We start from the raw sequence: 15938 nt of genomic DNA, 5'->3' as shown, positions 1-15938 counted from the left end.
ATTAGGAAACTATAGGTCTATAAAAAATCAATTTGTAGCTATTAGCTAAGTTGCTTATGTTTACTTTAAGACTGTTTGTTTCTCAATAAATAATAAAAAAAAAAAAAAAAAAAAAAAAATTATACGAATAATCTGTTAGAGCGTCCTTATGGCAAACGACAATGTGGTACCTTTTGATCGAGACCGTCACCATGTTGTCTTACCCATATCAACAGTTGCGCGGCCGGCAGCTGCCCCGCGGCGGCGGCGGCCCGCAGCGCGAGCGCGCGCTCGGCGGGCGCGGGCGCGGGGAGCAGCGCCTCCACACCCGTCGGTACTTACCCATATCAACAGTTGCGCGGCCGGCAGCTGCCCCGCGGCGGCGGCGGCCCGCAGCGCGAGCGCGCGCTCGGCGGGCGCGGGGGCGCGGGGCGCGGGCGCGGGGAGCAGCGCCTCCACACCCGTCGGTACTTACCCATATCAACAGTTGCGCGGCCGGCAGCTGCCCCGCGGCGGCGGCGGCCCGCAGCGCGAGCGCGCGCTCGGCGGGCGCGGGCGCGGGGAGCAGCGCCTCCACACCCGTCGGTACTTACCCATATCAACAGTTGCGCGGCCGGCAGCTGCCCCGCGGCGGCGGCGGCCCGCAGCGCGAGCGCGCGCTCGGCGGGCGCGGGCGCGGGGAGCAGCGCCTCCACACCCGTCGGTACTTACCCATATCAACAGTTGCGCGGCCGGCAGCTGCCCCGCGGCGGCGGCGGCCCGCAGCGCGAGCGCGCGCTCGGCGGGCGCGGGCGCGGGGAGCAGCGCCTCCACACCCGTCGGTACTTACCCATATCAACAGTTGCGCGGCCGGCAGCTGCCCCGCGGCGGCGGCGGCCCGCAGCGCGAGCGCGCGCTCGGCGGGCGCGGGCGCGGGGAGCAGCGCCTCCACACCCGTCGGTACTTACCCATATCAACAGTTGCGCGGCCGGCAGCTGCCCCGCGGCGGCGGCGGCCCGCAGCGCGAGCGCGCGCTCGGCGGGCGCGGGCGCGGGGAGCAGCGCCTCCACACCCGTCGGTACTTACCCATATCAACAGTTGCGCGGCCGGCAGCTGCCCCGCGGCGGCGGCGGCCCGCAGCGCGAGCGCGCGCTCGGCGGGCGCGGGCGCGGGGAGCAGCGCCTCCACACCCGTCGGTACTTACCCATATCAACAGTTGCGCGGCCGGCAGCTGCCCCGCGGCGGCGGCGGCCCGCAGCGCGAGCGCGCGCTCGGCGGGCGCGGGCGCGGGGAGCAGCGCCTCCACACCCGTCGGTACTTACCCATATCAACAGTTGCGCGGCCGGCAGCTGCCCCGCGGCGGCGGCGGCCCGCAGCGCGAGCGCGCGCTCGGCGGGCGCGGGCGCGGGGAGCAGCGCCTCCACACCCGTCGGTACTTACCCATATCAACAGTTGCGCGGCCGGCAGCTGCCCCGCGGCGGCGGCGGCCCGCAGCGCGAGCGCGCGCTCGGCGGGCGCGGGCGCGGGGAGCAGCGCCTCCACACCCGTCGGTACTTACCCATATCAACAGTTGCGCGGCCGGCAGCTGCCCCGCGGCGGCGGCGGCCCGCAGCGCGAGCGCGCGCTCGGCGGGCGCGGGCGCGGGGAGCAGCGCCTCCACACCCGTCGGTACTTACCCATATCAACAGTTGCGCGGCCGGCAGCTGCCCCGCGGCGGCGGCGGCCCGCAGCGCGAGCGCGCGCTCGGCGGGCGCGGGCGCGGGGAGCAGCGCCTCCACACCCGTCGGTACTTACCCATATCAACAGTTGCGCGGCCGGCAGCTGCCCCGCGGCGGCGGCGGCCCGCAGCGCGAGCGCGCGCTCGGCGGGCGCGGGCGCGGGGAGCAGCGCCTCCACACCCGTCGGTACTTACCCATATCAACAGTTGCGCGGCCGGCAGCTGCCCCGCGGCGGCGGCGGCCCGCAGCGCGAGCGCGCGCTCGGCGGGCGCGGGCGCGGGGAGCAGCGCCTCCACACCCGTCGGTACTTACCCATATCAACAGTTGCGCGGCCGGCAGCTGCCCCGCGGCGGCGGCGGCCCGCAGCGCGAGCGCGCGCTCGGCGGGCGCGGGCGCGGGGAGCAGCGCCTCCACACCCGTCGGTACTTACCCATATCAACAGTTGCGCGGCCGGCAGCTGCCCCGCGGCGGCGGCGGCCCGCAGCGCGAGCGCGCGCTCGGCGGGCGCGGGCGCGGGGAGCAGCGCCTCCACACCCGTCGGTACTTACCCATATCAACAGTTGCGCGGCCGGCAGCTGCCCCGCGGCGGCGGCGGCCCGCAGCGCGAGCGCGCGCTCGGCGGGCGCGGGCGCGGGGAGCAGCGCCTCCACACCCGTCGGTACTTACCCATATCAACAGTTGCGCGGCCGGCAGCTGCCCCGCGGCGGCGGCGGCCCGCAGCGCGAGCGCGCGCTCGGCGGGCGCGGGCGCGGGGAGCAGCGCCTCCACACCCGTCGGTACTTACCCATATCAACAGTTGCGCGGCCGGCAGCTGCCCCGCGGCGGCGGCGGCCCGCAGCGCGAGCGCGCGCTCGGCGGGCGCGGGCGCGGGGAGCAGCGCCTCCACACCCGTCGGTACTTACCCATATCAACAGTTGCGCGGCCGGCAGCTGCCCCGCGGCGGCGGCGGCCCGCAGCGCGAGCGCGCGCTCGGCGGGCGCGGGCGCGGGGAGCAGCGCCTCCACACCCGTCGGTACTTACCCATATCAACAGTTGCGCGGCCGGCAGCTGCCCCGCGGCGGCGGCGGCCCGCAGCGCGAGCGCGCGCTCGGCGGGCGCGGGCGCGGGGAGCAGCGCCTCCACACCCGTCGGTACTTACCCATATCAACAGTTGCGCGGCCGGCAGCTGCCCCGCGGCGGCGGCGGCCCGCAGCGCGAGCGCGCGCTCGGCGGGCGCGGGCGCGGGGAGCAGCGCCTCCACACCCGTCGGTACTTACCCATATCAACAGTTGCGCGGCCGGCAGCTGCCCCGCGGCGGCGGCGGCCCGCAGCGCGAGCGCGCGCTCGGCGGGCGCGGGGGCGCGGGGCGCGGGCGCGGGGAGCAGCGCCTCCACACCCGTCGGTACTTACCCATATCAACAGTTGCGCGGCCGGCAGCTGCCCCGCGGCGGCGGCGGCCCGCAGCGCGAGCGCGCGCTCGGCGGGCGCGGGCGCGGGGAGCAGCGCCTCCACACCCGTCGGAACTTACCCATATCAACAGTTGCGCAGCAGGCAGCTGCCCCGCGGCGGCGGCGGCCCGCAGCGCGAGCGCGCGCTCGGCGGGCGCGGGCGCGGGGAGCAGCGCCTCCACACCCGTCGGTACTTACCCATATCAACAGTTGCGCGGCCGGCAGCTGCCCCGCGGCGGCGGCGGCCCGCAGCGCGAGCGCGCGCTCGGCGGGCGCGGGCGCGGGGAGCAGCGCCTCCACACCCGTCGGTACTTACCCATATCAACAGTTGCGCGGCCGGCAGCTGCCCCGCGGCGGCGGCGGCCCGCAGCGCGAGCGCGCGCTCGGCGGGCGCGGGCGCGGGGAGCAGCGCCTCCACACCCGTCGGTACTTACCCATATCAACAGTTGCGCGGCCGGCAGCTGCCCCGCGGCGGCGGCGGCCCGCAGCGCGAGCGCGCGCTCGGCGGGCGCGGGGGCGCGGGGCGCGGGCGCGGCGAGCAGGCGCGCGAGCGCGGACACGGCGCCGCGCGACGACGCCGCCAGCAGCGCCTCCACGCCGGTCGGAACGTCGGTGGACGACAGGAACGCTCGCCGCTCGTATTTTAGACGGATCCACCTGGAACGAATGATGCTCATCTTAGAAATTTATTGTTTATGTCTAAAATAGGGTATTCTACATTTTCTTATGCATGGGATCAGGTTTGTTTTGAGGTTTAAATGTCTGTATGGGACCCATTGTCTTAAAGCAATACAAAAATCACAAATGATGGTCAAAGTCTGGCACCCGCACTTTACTGAGCAAACGCTTCTAACAAATTAGCCGTGACGTCAGCATGTAACGTCGCTATTGCTTAGAAGCCGTGAAAAACGAGGAAATTACGATTTTGTCGGTGAAACATTGTGTTTTTGTATATTTTGAAATATAATATATTTTTTATTAAAATGTAAGGAATCGAATGGTACCATTATTTTTTTCCTATTTAGAAATTATTATTTTTTGAGAAACTGAAGTCTTGTATTTATTTATTTTAATTAGATTTAGTTATAAAATTCAACATTATGTAACATATTAGTTGTGTATCTAATTGTTACTTCTGTGTATCTTCCTATTTATAGGCAGTGCCGAACAAGCCCTGTTTCTACTTGTTATAAATATCAGTATGTTATAATTAATGGAACTAGGTCTTATGGTATATCTGCAAGTTTAAACTTATCTGTATGTGACTGTTTGTTTCCTAAATAAATTTAAAAAATGTGGAAAACCCTATTTGTTATGTTATGTCTAAAATTGAGGAGAGGGAAAATTAGTACATTACGATACGAGTGCGAAAAATAAGAAATTCGCAACGAGTGGCGATAAATTAAAACACGACCGAAGGGACCAAATATCAAATGATATTTACCAGTCGCATGAATTGAATATATTTAAATCATGTTTAAAATGTAGTAACAAAAATTGAGAAAGGTATGTTAAGATGATTTGGACACGTGGAAAGAATGAGTAAAAGAAGGCTAACAAAAAGAATGTATAAGGGAGAAGTAAAAGCGGGAGTTGGAAGGGGTACACCTCGGCGGACTTCCTCTAATCAGATCGGGGAAATACTGAAGAAAGGCCAAGTCAAAAGCACCCTAAACAAGTGGAACTCCGTGGTAGGCAGAGGTCTACCCCTCCGGGAAATTGGGACGTTTTCAATCAAAAAGGTACCACATTGTCGCTCACCATAAGGACGAAATTGGATTGCATGCGACAATGTGGTACCGTTTGATTGAAAACGACACATATGTATGTATGTTCAAAACTACATACCAATAAACATGAATATTATCATTACCTTTCTTTCTCTTCCCGACTAGATGACGCAATAGGCTTGATGTGCCCTCGTAAATCCGCCTCCCAAATGTTATTGGCCAACGCGTTACCCATAGACACCATGACGCTCACGTGACCCAATCTACAAATAGGAAAAACACAATTAAAATATCTGATCCTTTTCGATATACCGTCAACCGGGGTGAATAGGGACATAACTTAAAAGGTGATTTACCTACTTGTGACGTTTTCAAGCAAAAGGCACCACATTATCACTTGACGAAAAGACGAAATTGCATTGTATCTTTATACGAATAACCTGTCAGAGCGTCCTTATGGCAAGCGACAATGTGGTACCTTTTGATTGAAAATGACACATTTCTTAAAAAAATACGTACACAAATAAAATTGCATCATCAGACATCAAAAATTATTTATTTTCATTGATACAAAACCTACGATTATTTTCAATGAGATAATACAATTGGTGTGGGTATGTGGTGTTTTTAGAAATTGTCAAGTAAATCACATTTTAAGTTTTGTCCCTATTCACCCCAGCCATCCCTATTCACCCCGATTGACGGTATGTATTATCATTCATTTCAAAACGTGTTTTACTTTGATCGCATAACGCATGTTCTGTCCCTCACAGGCGCATGCGTGTAGCAACACCAATGCCTCGACCAAGAAAACGCACACTCCGAAAGCATTTGTATGGCGGTCGGCAGTGTCTAGTTTTTTTTTTTTTTTTGCATTAGAAAAAAGGTAAACAATCTTGACGTGTAGTTTTATTAAAAGTCACTTTTGAAAAATAGGTCACAGCAAATATGTTACAATTGAATAAAATATGTGTTTAATTACAAATCATATACGGTCTATTACATTACATATATTCGCGATAAGTAATATAAATTAATTTTTAAAAGCGTTTTTCAATATTTTCAATAAAAGGCACGTTAAGATCGCGTACCTTTTTCTAATGCTAAAAAAACTGGACAAGTGCGAGTCGGTCTCGCGCACGAAGGGTTCCGTACCATTACGCAAAAAACGGCAAAAAAAATCACGTTTGTTGAATGGGATAAATGGGAATGGGGCCCCACTTAAATATTCATTTTATCGTGTTTTTAGTATTTGTTGTTATAGCGGCAACAGAAATACATCATCTCTGAAAATTTCAACTGTCTAGCTATCACGGTTCATGAGATACAGCCTGGTGACAGACGATGTTTTTTACCCTTTGGGTACGGAACCCTAAAAAATGAACTAAAGCGTCAAGCGTGCAGCTCTGTGTGCATTCCGTGTTCATCAGTTAAGAGGAACTCATTTGCTTTTAATGTGTGTGATAGAATACTCACGGCCACTCGTCCAGGTCTAGTGAGCGTACGCGCGATATGTGAGAGCCGAGATTTCGGTGTATTCCGGAGCACTCGATGCAGATTAACACTCCAAGGTTCAAACTCGCCCAGTCAGGGTCTGGAATAACAACAAACATTAGATCGAATGCGCTGGAAGGTATGCCAAACGGTGCCATCTTGTGGCCTAAATCGTAAACTTTACGTTGACCAGGCGTGGCTCACTCCGCGATTTCGTCGCGTCGCTATAATTACATGCGGCCCGCACCAATGTTGGTGTCTAGCCATAGTGGTTGCCGCGCACCGCTACAGAACGGACGCCTGTTCGCGTTTGCGCCACCTAGTGGTTATATCTGTCGTAATAGAAGCGTTTTGTTAGAGAGTGAATCTTCTGTACCTAGGACTATTATTTATTATGTGCGTTGACATTGAAACTTCACGGCAATAAGCAGCCTAAAGTTTCTGCGAGCTGTTTTGCAAGTTTGAGGGTCTGCCATCCTGTTGCCTGACTAGAAAACTTAAATTTGACCAATAAGCAAGCTTTGCCGTCTTGTGACTTAAATCGGGCACTATTGTTAACTATTGAAAATGATTTAACGGCACAACATTGTTTTTCAAAATATACGTACACCACAAGAGCGGTTTCCGTCACGTCTGATCCGAATCCGATCCGAACCCGTGAAAATATGGTCCGAAGTAGCCGTAGAACTATTTCTATAGTAATTTACGCACTACGTCATCCGATTTCGGAAAGAAATCAGACGGATCTAGTGCGTAAATTACCATAGAAATAGTTCTATCGCTACTTCGGACCACATTTTCACGGATTCGGATCGGATTCGGACCGGACGTAGTGGGAAACCGCTCTAACGCTCAAGGAAGCCATCTTGGATCGGACGCTGGCAAGATCGATAGCGTCGTTTACGTTTAGCTTTATTTTAATTGTGCCATTATAAAAGAATTCCATCGGTTGGCAGCTCAAAGTTTGTTTTAAGTCTTCACTATAAATAAACAACAGTTGTTATGTATGTGGAATATTTCGACCATGCAGTATCTATTGTACGTACCATTAGCCCCACAATCTGCACATTTATCGTTGCCGTGCACGCGCCGAATGTAGTACGTGGCGCGAACATCGCCTGTTGAATTGGCGCCCGTCGGCGCTGGTAGTCGGGACGTCTGTGAAAATTATTACATTGTTAAACAAATTATTGAAGTAAAACTGACGAATAGAGATAGATAGTGAATATGTGACGTTTTCAATCAAAAGGTACTACATTGTCGCTTAATAAGGACGAAAATTGCTTGTATTTTTATACGAAAAACCTGTCATAGCTACTTATGGCAAGCGACAATGTGGTACCTTTTGCTTGAAAACGACACATATAATTAAGAAATAAGATATCGTATTTAGGTCCGATGTTTCATTTGCCAATGACTTGGCCAAATCAATTATTTTTTTATGGAAAATACATCGTCCTGAAGCTATTAGGTTAGGTTAGATCCAATTTTTAAAATTCGACTGTGTTTTTAAATTAAAATTCCATTCCTACTTTCCTGTACTACCTATTTGTACTGTATCTTTGATGTATTTTCTTGTAAAGAGACACGGAGGAAGCACAAAAAATGGGCTATGATACATCAATAGTTTCCCCACTAGACTGACTTCAACCAATAATCAAAAATCTCTCGTGGATCCAAAATAGCTGTTTAGACACAAATTAATTTGCGTTCCTCTAAAGAGTCTAAAGTATTAAAACACTTACCCTCCCTTGTAAAGACGCCAATATCTGTGCCTCTACGGCGCACACCCAGGCGTCTCGCTCAGCGGCCGCCGCCGCGCCGCTAGCGCCACCTACTTCCCAGCGCCACCTCTTGCCGTCCAGCGACACTATTGTGAACTCGCATGAAGCGCCGCCGTCGGCATCTGGTGGAGGAAAAAAGGAACTATAGTTAGTCATTTCCTATGGTGAATTTTTGTTTTCATGCCATTACAATAAAGCTACGTTTCTGTTATTTTAAACCAGCATCGTCATATCAGCCTTTTATCGCCCACTGCTGAGTATAGGCCTCTCTTTGAGTACGCCACTTGTCCCGGTCCTGATCCTGACCCAATCTCATCCAGAATCACATTTTAAACCACATGTTAAATATATCTTTCAAACCACCCAGAGATAGACAAACAGTTAATAACAAATAATATAAAACAAAGTAACTTTTACTCGTTGGTTTGATATCCTGGTCACGGCACCTAAATTGTAGTGACATACCATCAAGTTGTAATCAGTGGTAACTACAGGATTTTCTTTCCCACCTCTTACCACCAGTATTTACCAGTGGTTAAAGGTAGGAAAAAAAATCCCAATAGTTACCACTGGTAACACAACTTGGTGGTAACTATGTAGTGGGAATAACCCGCCATAACTATGACAGTATGACTATTATTTCAAAATATGACGACAAAAAAATTAGAAAAATGTTCTCCGTAGTTGAAATAATGTTAGAAGATTGAGGATTGTTAACGAATATAGTAAATATAACTTACCATCATCCCCATTATTTTTCACACCGCTACTCTTCATCCGCCTATGTCGTTTCTTGACATGCGGCGTATCTTTGTCACCATTAGCCTCAGCTTCAGATGCGAGAGATTGACGCGACGACGCGGGTTCTTTCAGCGTGTCGAACGCTGACAGCAACGCTTTGTCTGTCACGCGGACTGGCTTGTCTTTGTATCCTGCAAAAAAATTAAGAAATAAGGTTTAGCTCACATTGCTGCATTCAGACCGCGGCCCGTTTTATTAAGTTCATTAGAACTTCTGTACAAAATATATAATTTTAGCACTTATACTAACTTAGATGAATGTAGGTACGAAATGTTTCAATTTATTCCAATAATTAGGACTAGAAAGAAATCCGCAAAAGTTAGCATCCGATTCTGAATCAGTCACAAATTGCGGCAATATTTAAAAATAAGTAAATAGCGTGTACACGATAAATACCCCCACACGCTTACTTCACTACACCTAATAAAACAAAATCCTGCGTTTGTATGTATGTTCGCGATAAACTCAAAAACTAGTGAACGAATTTTCATGCGGTTTTCACCTATCAATAGAGTGATTCTTGAGGAAGGTTTAAGTGTATAATTTGTTAACCCGTGCGATGCCGGTCCAGTAAATAAACAAACAAAGAACTATAGCAAGAAGAACATATACGGAAAGACCGGAGAACTGAATTAAGAACTCACCAAGACTCAGTCCCCCGATGCTGTCATGTAGATCTAGACTGCTGTACCCATTGTAGCCCGGCACAGTTGTGATGATGGACTTTGAGCCTCTAGGCTTCTGTCCGGGCACCTTCACCGTTACATATTGTAGTGAGATCTCTTTGCCGTTTATATCCTCCATGTAATCCTGGAAAATAGAGACACAGACATTAGCATTTAGTAATTATCTGGTTCCGCTACCCAAAGAGAGTCTGGAAGAGATTGCTCTTTAGAGATAAGATCCCCTGTTGTTTTCCTTTATCTTTAAATTCTTCTAATCAATGGGTTTTTTTCCGAAAATGTTCATAACCAAGAAAAGTAGAAACATCACATCACTAAGACAAAATATCTTCCATTGCTTTCCAACATAATACTAGACTAGACAACGATTGTATACGTGTTACTATAACTTTATAAACACTACCGTATATCTAATTTTCTCCACCACGAAACAATAACACAATTCAAATTCAGTATAAACTACGGCGTAGTACATATAGTATGCAACAATAATATTATTAATAATAGCTCTGTTTTGATCATAACTCGATCATAATTGCCTTGCACAACACAGGAACAAGTTACATGAAGATGTTTATGTTAAAGGAAGGTAAAGCACTACAAAATGTACGTGACAAGGTAGTAAATTATCGACATAAGTACTACTATGGTCAAGAAACATAGTTTTTTTTAAATCCATAACGATAAATATAAGAATGCGAAATGAATGCTAGGGTAAAATGTTTAGTAAAGAGTCCAGTATTTTTTCTAAATCAAATTTGCACATAAGGATAAACCAGATCATTTAATCGTTGGGATAAAGTATAAGGCCGATAATGCCGGTATTGGAAGTATAAAATCTATACATAAGCATTCAGAACCAAAAAAACCGGGCACGTGCGAGTCGGACTCGCGCACCGAGGGTTCCGTACTTTTTTAGTATTTGTTGTTATAGCGGCAGCAGAAATAAATACATCCTCTGTGAAAATTTCAACTGTCTAGCTATCACGGTTCATGAGATACAGCCTGGTGACAGACTGACAGACGGACAGCGAAGTCTTAGTAATAGGGTCCCGTTTTTACCCTTTGGGTACAGAACACGTTATGTGAAATGTGAAGTCAGTTGTTTTTTAAGATTATAAATATAGTACTCACATGTAAACTAGGATGATAAGTCAACCTCCCATCATCGCACAGCGTCACATATTTCTTCTTCCACTCCTTGTTGAGGGCCTTACTACTCTTCTTATACAAATATCCCTGTTTTAAGGGTATCGCCCGACCGGACCCTAGCTCTCCGTTTTTTAGTCTGTCGTCTCCTTTCTTTGATGGAGTGAATAGGTTCGATCTTCTTCGTGATTTTCTGGATGTGGTAGGTGTGGACGATGGTGTTGGTAGGTCTTTGTCTTTTACTTGGAGGTTGTCTGTGAACAAAACCACAATTAAATGACACATTATATAGAAGAAACATCTTGGCATTTGCGCGAAGAGCAAATGTTGAGGAGCGAAAATGTGAACTTGAATGACTGGTCGAATCTCATGAAGCTAGCTTGATAGTTGATTTAAGGATTGCCTGTGTCAGCTATATTAATACCTAACTGCTTTCAAGACCCTACACAAAGGGACATACATAATCCATAGGTGAATAAAACTTTCCTCACATTTTGTTGTACATTCAATCTCCAGTGAGCATCAAATAGATAGTAGCGGCCAAAGTGTCCAAATACATCGAAACACACCTTTGTCCCGATATATTTGGCTATTTTGGCCGTCGCTATATAATAGATGCTGACTGTACCAGGGGAGAGAGAATGAGGGAAGTAGGAGTGAAGGTAAGGGAACGATAGGAAGGAGGGAGAGTGAAAGAAAGCGGAAGGGAAAGCGATTGGGGGGACTGGTAGGAGTCAGAGAGGGAGTGATGTGGGGATAGTGCGCGAAGGAGAGGAAGAGTATGTAAGTGATAATTTGGGGAAGTTAACCAGCAGGAAAATAGTGTATGTGTGAGTAGTTAAACATACCTAAGCAGTGCGGCTGCGTAAACTTCACATTATTATTCTCAGTCGCAATAGACACGAGACCAGAACTCGACCCGTGGCTCCCAAGCGAATTCCCCCATCGCGAAGACGTATCCGACCCATTAGTACTGTGGATCTCCACCACATGAGTCGACGAGATGCCGCTGCTGTTTGAGGAGGCGTCGAACGATGAGGCACCTCGGTGGAGGTGGTGCGATGAGGCAGAGAGGGTGTGGTGGCCTCGCGGGAGTGAGTCCTAGAAAATTTGAGAGTTATATGACGGTTTCATTTGACGTTTGACGGACAAAATTGGACCTTAAGGAACACATAGAATTTCGATATGAGTTTTGCGTCCACTTTCAATACTCTAAGCCTTAAAGTCTGACAATTTAATATTACAATGGGTCACTTTAATTCATACACAGATACAGACTTCACGTGTACAACACAGCCATGATTGTAATGCCTGTACACACTTGACCGTATGTACAAATATACGTCATTTATATAAGGCCAAGCCACACTAAATTAAAGGCAATACGTCTCCGCTACATCCGGTATGCACAAGGCTTATACATGGCAAAATTAAATGACGAAGCCATATCTGACCGTGACATTTTCAACCAAAAGGTACCAAATTGTCGCTTGTCAATAAGGTTGATTTCAAATTAAAGCTGTATGGAAATAGCGCCTTATTGACAACTGACAATAAGTACCCTCTTGATTGAAAACGGCACAAATACAATGGCCAAGCGTGTTACGGGCATGCACAATGCACATGCAAATGTGCCGCATGCGTATGAATAACTTGACGTAACAATAACATCCAATCCTGACCTGGTTTAGACAATATTGAGTGTCAATATTAATCATGGATGGTCAGGGAACGGATGGTCGGTCTCAAAAAAGGACACTTTGGTATCTTGTTTTTTTATTTTCAGTGGATTGACACAGTTGGTTGGTACTTATTCAGTGTATTGAGTTGTAAATAAAAAAACATGTACATAAGAACGCACCTAATTTACGTACCCATGAAAAGTTTTTAATAATATTTGAACTTTCTGTCAAAAATAATTCACTTAAATGAATTTTTACTACATGAATAGTTGAGGAGTGTGTTCATAGAGAATGTCTGTCTAATAAAGTCTATCTTACATAACAATTACAAATCAAAACAAGATAATACACTTGAGAATCACATGTTCTAATAAAACATTATCAGAAAAAAATACATTTTCTCATGTTATTGATAACAGTGTCATAATAATCCTAATTCTCATGCACTCATATCAACATCTTATCTTTATGTCACAGATTGTGAGAGATAAGATTATGCTATTTAGGTACTTCTTATGATGTTCTAGAAATCTAAAAGTTAAGTGTGTTATTTGCCAAACTAGTAAGGTAACCGAAATCATAGAGTAACTTATACTAGAGCGGTACTGTCATAGTAAATTTTGTAACCCCAGTAAATTCACTGCCATCTGTCGACACACTTTAAAACTAAAAATGAAGATTTATAAAAATACGATATAATGTATTTAAATATGGATAAATGATTTTTTTATTTGCATTAATTATTTTTATATGATTTTGACCCATGTTCTTTCACTGGTATGCGTTAAAATTATAAATAACAAACGAAACAGTCAACGCCCTCTATACGAGTGTAGACCAAAACTAGTGGCGCCATCTGATCGAGAATCAAATTTTCTTGATTTTCGAGGCACGTTTTTTCCTTAGACTGTATACATCTATTACGGAGTTATATCTATCTTTGAAATGCATCCTATTTACATGGACTCCTAAAATAATAACCCTGCAAGAATATTAATTATATTTATACCATCGCCACCGAATAAATAATAGTACTTCGTACAGAAGATTCACTCCAATAAAACGCGTCTATTACGACAGATATGACCGCTAGGTGGCGCAAGCGCGAGCAGGCATCCGTTCCGTAGCGGTGCGAGGCAACTACTGCGGCTAGACACCAAAATTGGTGTGGGCCGCATGTACTTGTAGCGACGCGACGTAATCGCGGAGTGAGCCACGCCTGTCTATCGTCCATACTGTTAACTGACTGTTCGTAAACCTTATTACAAAAGGCATGGTCCACCGATGGACAGAAAAGTGTTGCTGTTTGTACAGATATCAACCTAAGGCCGCTTCCCCACTTGGCGGCGCGGTATTGGTGGGCAGTATTTCTTCCTGCTTGGCGCGGAGTCAGAGCGCGCCAATCAGGAAGAAATACTGCGTACTGCCTTAAGTGGCGCCAACGTGAAAGCAATCGAGAAATTATATAATATTAATAACTACGTCAAATTAATATTCATCTCAATATTATCATTAAAATAAATTATATGAACGGAAATTAATTTGCTACCAATTATGTGTCAACCTCAAAATGAGGCTGATAGAATAGATAACACTTTTAAATTAGAAACAGTATTAATTAAGACAAAATTGATTCTGACCATCATACATAATATTATTAAAGATAATAAGGTGCATTGGGTTAACTTCAAAAGAGGGGTTATGTGGAAAATAGCAAATAGGTTTCGAATCCCGGTAAGGGCATTTATTTGTGTGATGAGCACAGAAGTAACAATGTGCTAACCCATACTAAACCAATTTTTCTAAGGAGTATCGCTCGCAGACGTATCTGCATGTAAAAAAAAATTGGTTAAATATGGTGGTTCCAGAATAAAGGAGGTTTACACAAATGCGAATGCTTTATGCAACGTAGACCACAAAACTTTAGCATAAGATTTTTTATTGCAGTGTACAGCACATTTCATAGATTTTTAGAGATTATTGTCTATGGACACTTGCAATACATGCAGATTGCTGTCTTATCGGGTACGGGGGCCATCAGATAAATCAGAGCAGCCAAAGGTTTCACAAATATTCGGCTTTCTTCAGAAGCCTCTATTATCAAGGTTCGCGCAGACCACTGTAAAACGCTTCCTGAACTTAATACATATTGGTGCTATGCGGAGCAATCAACACGGACGGTCCGCGTGACACTAAAATCATCCTATATAACGACACTCACGGGACCGGAGGTTTTTTGACACTAACACTATTTTCGTTATATCATAGAGTAACTTATACTAGAGCAGTACTGTCATAGTAAATTTTGTAACCCCAGTAAATTCACTGCCATCTGTCGACACACTTTAAAACTAAAAATGAAGATTTATAAAAATACGATAAAATGTATTTAAATATGGATAAATGATTTTTTTATTTGCATTAATTACTTTTATGATTTTGACCCAATGTTCTTTCACTGATATGCGTTAAAATTGTTGAATAACAAACGAAACCGTCAACGCCATCTATACGACAGTAGGCCAAAGCTAGTAGCGCCCTCTGAACGAGAATCAAATTTTCTTGATTTTCGAGGCACGTTTTTTCCTTAGACTGTATCCATCTATTACGGAGTTATCTCTATCTTTGGTTATATAGAGAGTAATTACTTTTAAGGGTCCCCGGCAAGCTTGGTTCTCCATACAAACATAGTTACGCTTTCATTTTAAAACGAGTAGCTACTTTGCTCTGAAACTTTGTAATTACAAATCTTACAATAGGATAAGGTACATCTGTGTCTGTAATTAGTTTATGTAGCTTCAGATACCATAGCTAAAAAAATACAGCAAACGTTTTTCATACAAAACTTAATAATTAATTTTTGCTCTATTTCATTTGTTTTATAAACTGGAACTATGTAAACTAATTACAGACATATATATATATATATATATATACCTCATATCATCATATGTGCAAAGTTTCATTACAATCCAACATGTAGTGTTAAAATGAGAATGAAACTCTGTTTGTATGGGAAGGTGAAATTCGGCTAAGCTTGCCGGGGGCTCTTAAGGAAAAGCAACCACAGCCAACAAATGTCGATGTAATAGGGAGTGAATCCTTACATTGAGTGATGTTATATGGAGTTTTCACTAGTTCAGGTTCAGACATGTTTGAGTACCTGGGCCACTGATATATCTGATGGCGAATGAATGTAGATTCATGGCGTTCATGTTATGGGACAAATGCAGGTGGTTAGAACGGTCAGAAAAAGACAAAAGTGGGTTAATATACCCTTGCCACAGATGCCACAGTTTCCATCCTTCCGAATTTCCTGTTCCGCTTTGTGAAAAATATGCAGTTTACTACAATGTTAATTATAGGAATGGCACGAATTCCAATGGAATATAAGCCAACCACCAACCACCACCACCATAATTACCACCATATTCTTGATACATTTTATGTAGAGTTGTGGGAATTATACCCAATCATCTTAAAGCATAATAAACTCGTTTTATTAATTTAAT

The 15938-nt window shown here is 47.1% G+C and overlaps 1 protein-coding gene and 1 long non-coding RNA gene across 2 annotated transcripts in view; one reads left to right on the top strand and one right to left on the bottom strand.

Moving 5' to 3' along the window:
* The window catches only part of LOC134743477 (centaurin-gamma-1A), a 103027-nt gene that overhangs the window by 5922 nt on the left and 81167 nt on the right, over positions 1-15938 (bottom strand). The window contains exons 7-15 of the mRNA XM_063676925.1: positions 11593-11845; positions 10730-10998; positions 9557-9722; positions 8852-9043; positions 8073-8233; positions 7374-7485; positions 6310-6427; positions 4977-5096; positions 3538-3760 (exon numbers count right to left, since the gene is read on the bottom strand). Coding sequence (XP_063532995.1) covers positions 3538-3760; positions 4977-5096; positions 6310-6427; positions 7374-7485; positions 8073-8233; positions 8852-9043; positions 9557-9722; positions 10730-10998; positions 11593-11845 — 1614 coding nt within the window. The remainder of the gene's footprint in view (positions 1-3537; positions 3761-4976; positions 5097-6309; positions 6428-7373; positions 7486-8072; positions 8234-8851; positions 9044-9556; positions 9723-10729; positions 10999-11592; positions 11846-15938) is intronic.
* LOC134743481 (uncharacterized) overlaps positions 1-15938 on the top strand; it is a 154560-nt gene that overhangs the window by 122685 nt on the left and 15937 nt on the right. The window lies entirely within an intron of this gene.

Source organism: Cydia strobilella, chromosome 8 (genome assembly GCF_947568885.1).
Source record: "Cydia strobilella chromosome 8, ilCydStro3.1, whole genome shotgun sequence".
Classification (NCBI taxonomy): Eukaryota; Metazoa; Arthropoda; class Insecta; order Lepidoptera; family Tortricidae; genus Cydia; species Cydia strobilella.
This window is presented reverse-complemented; position numbering and strand designations above follow the sequence as displayed.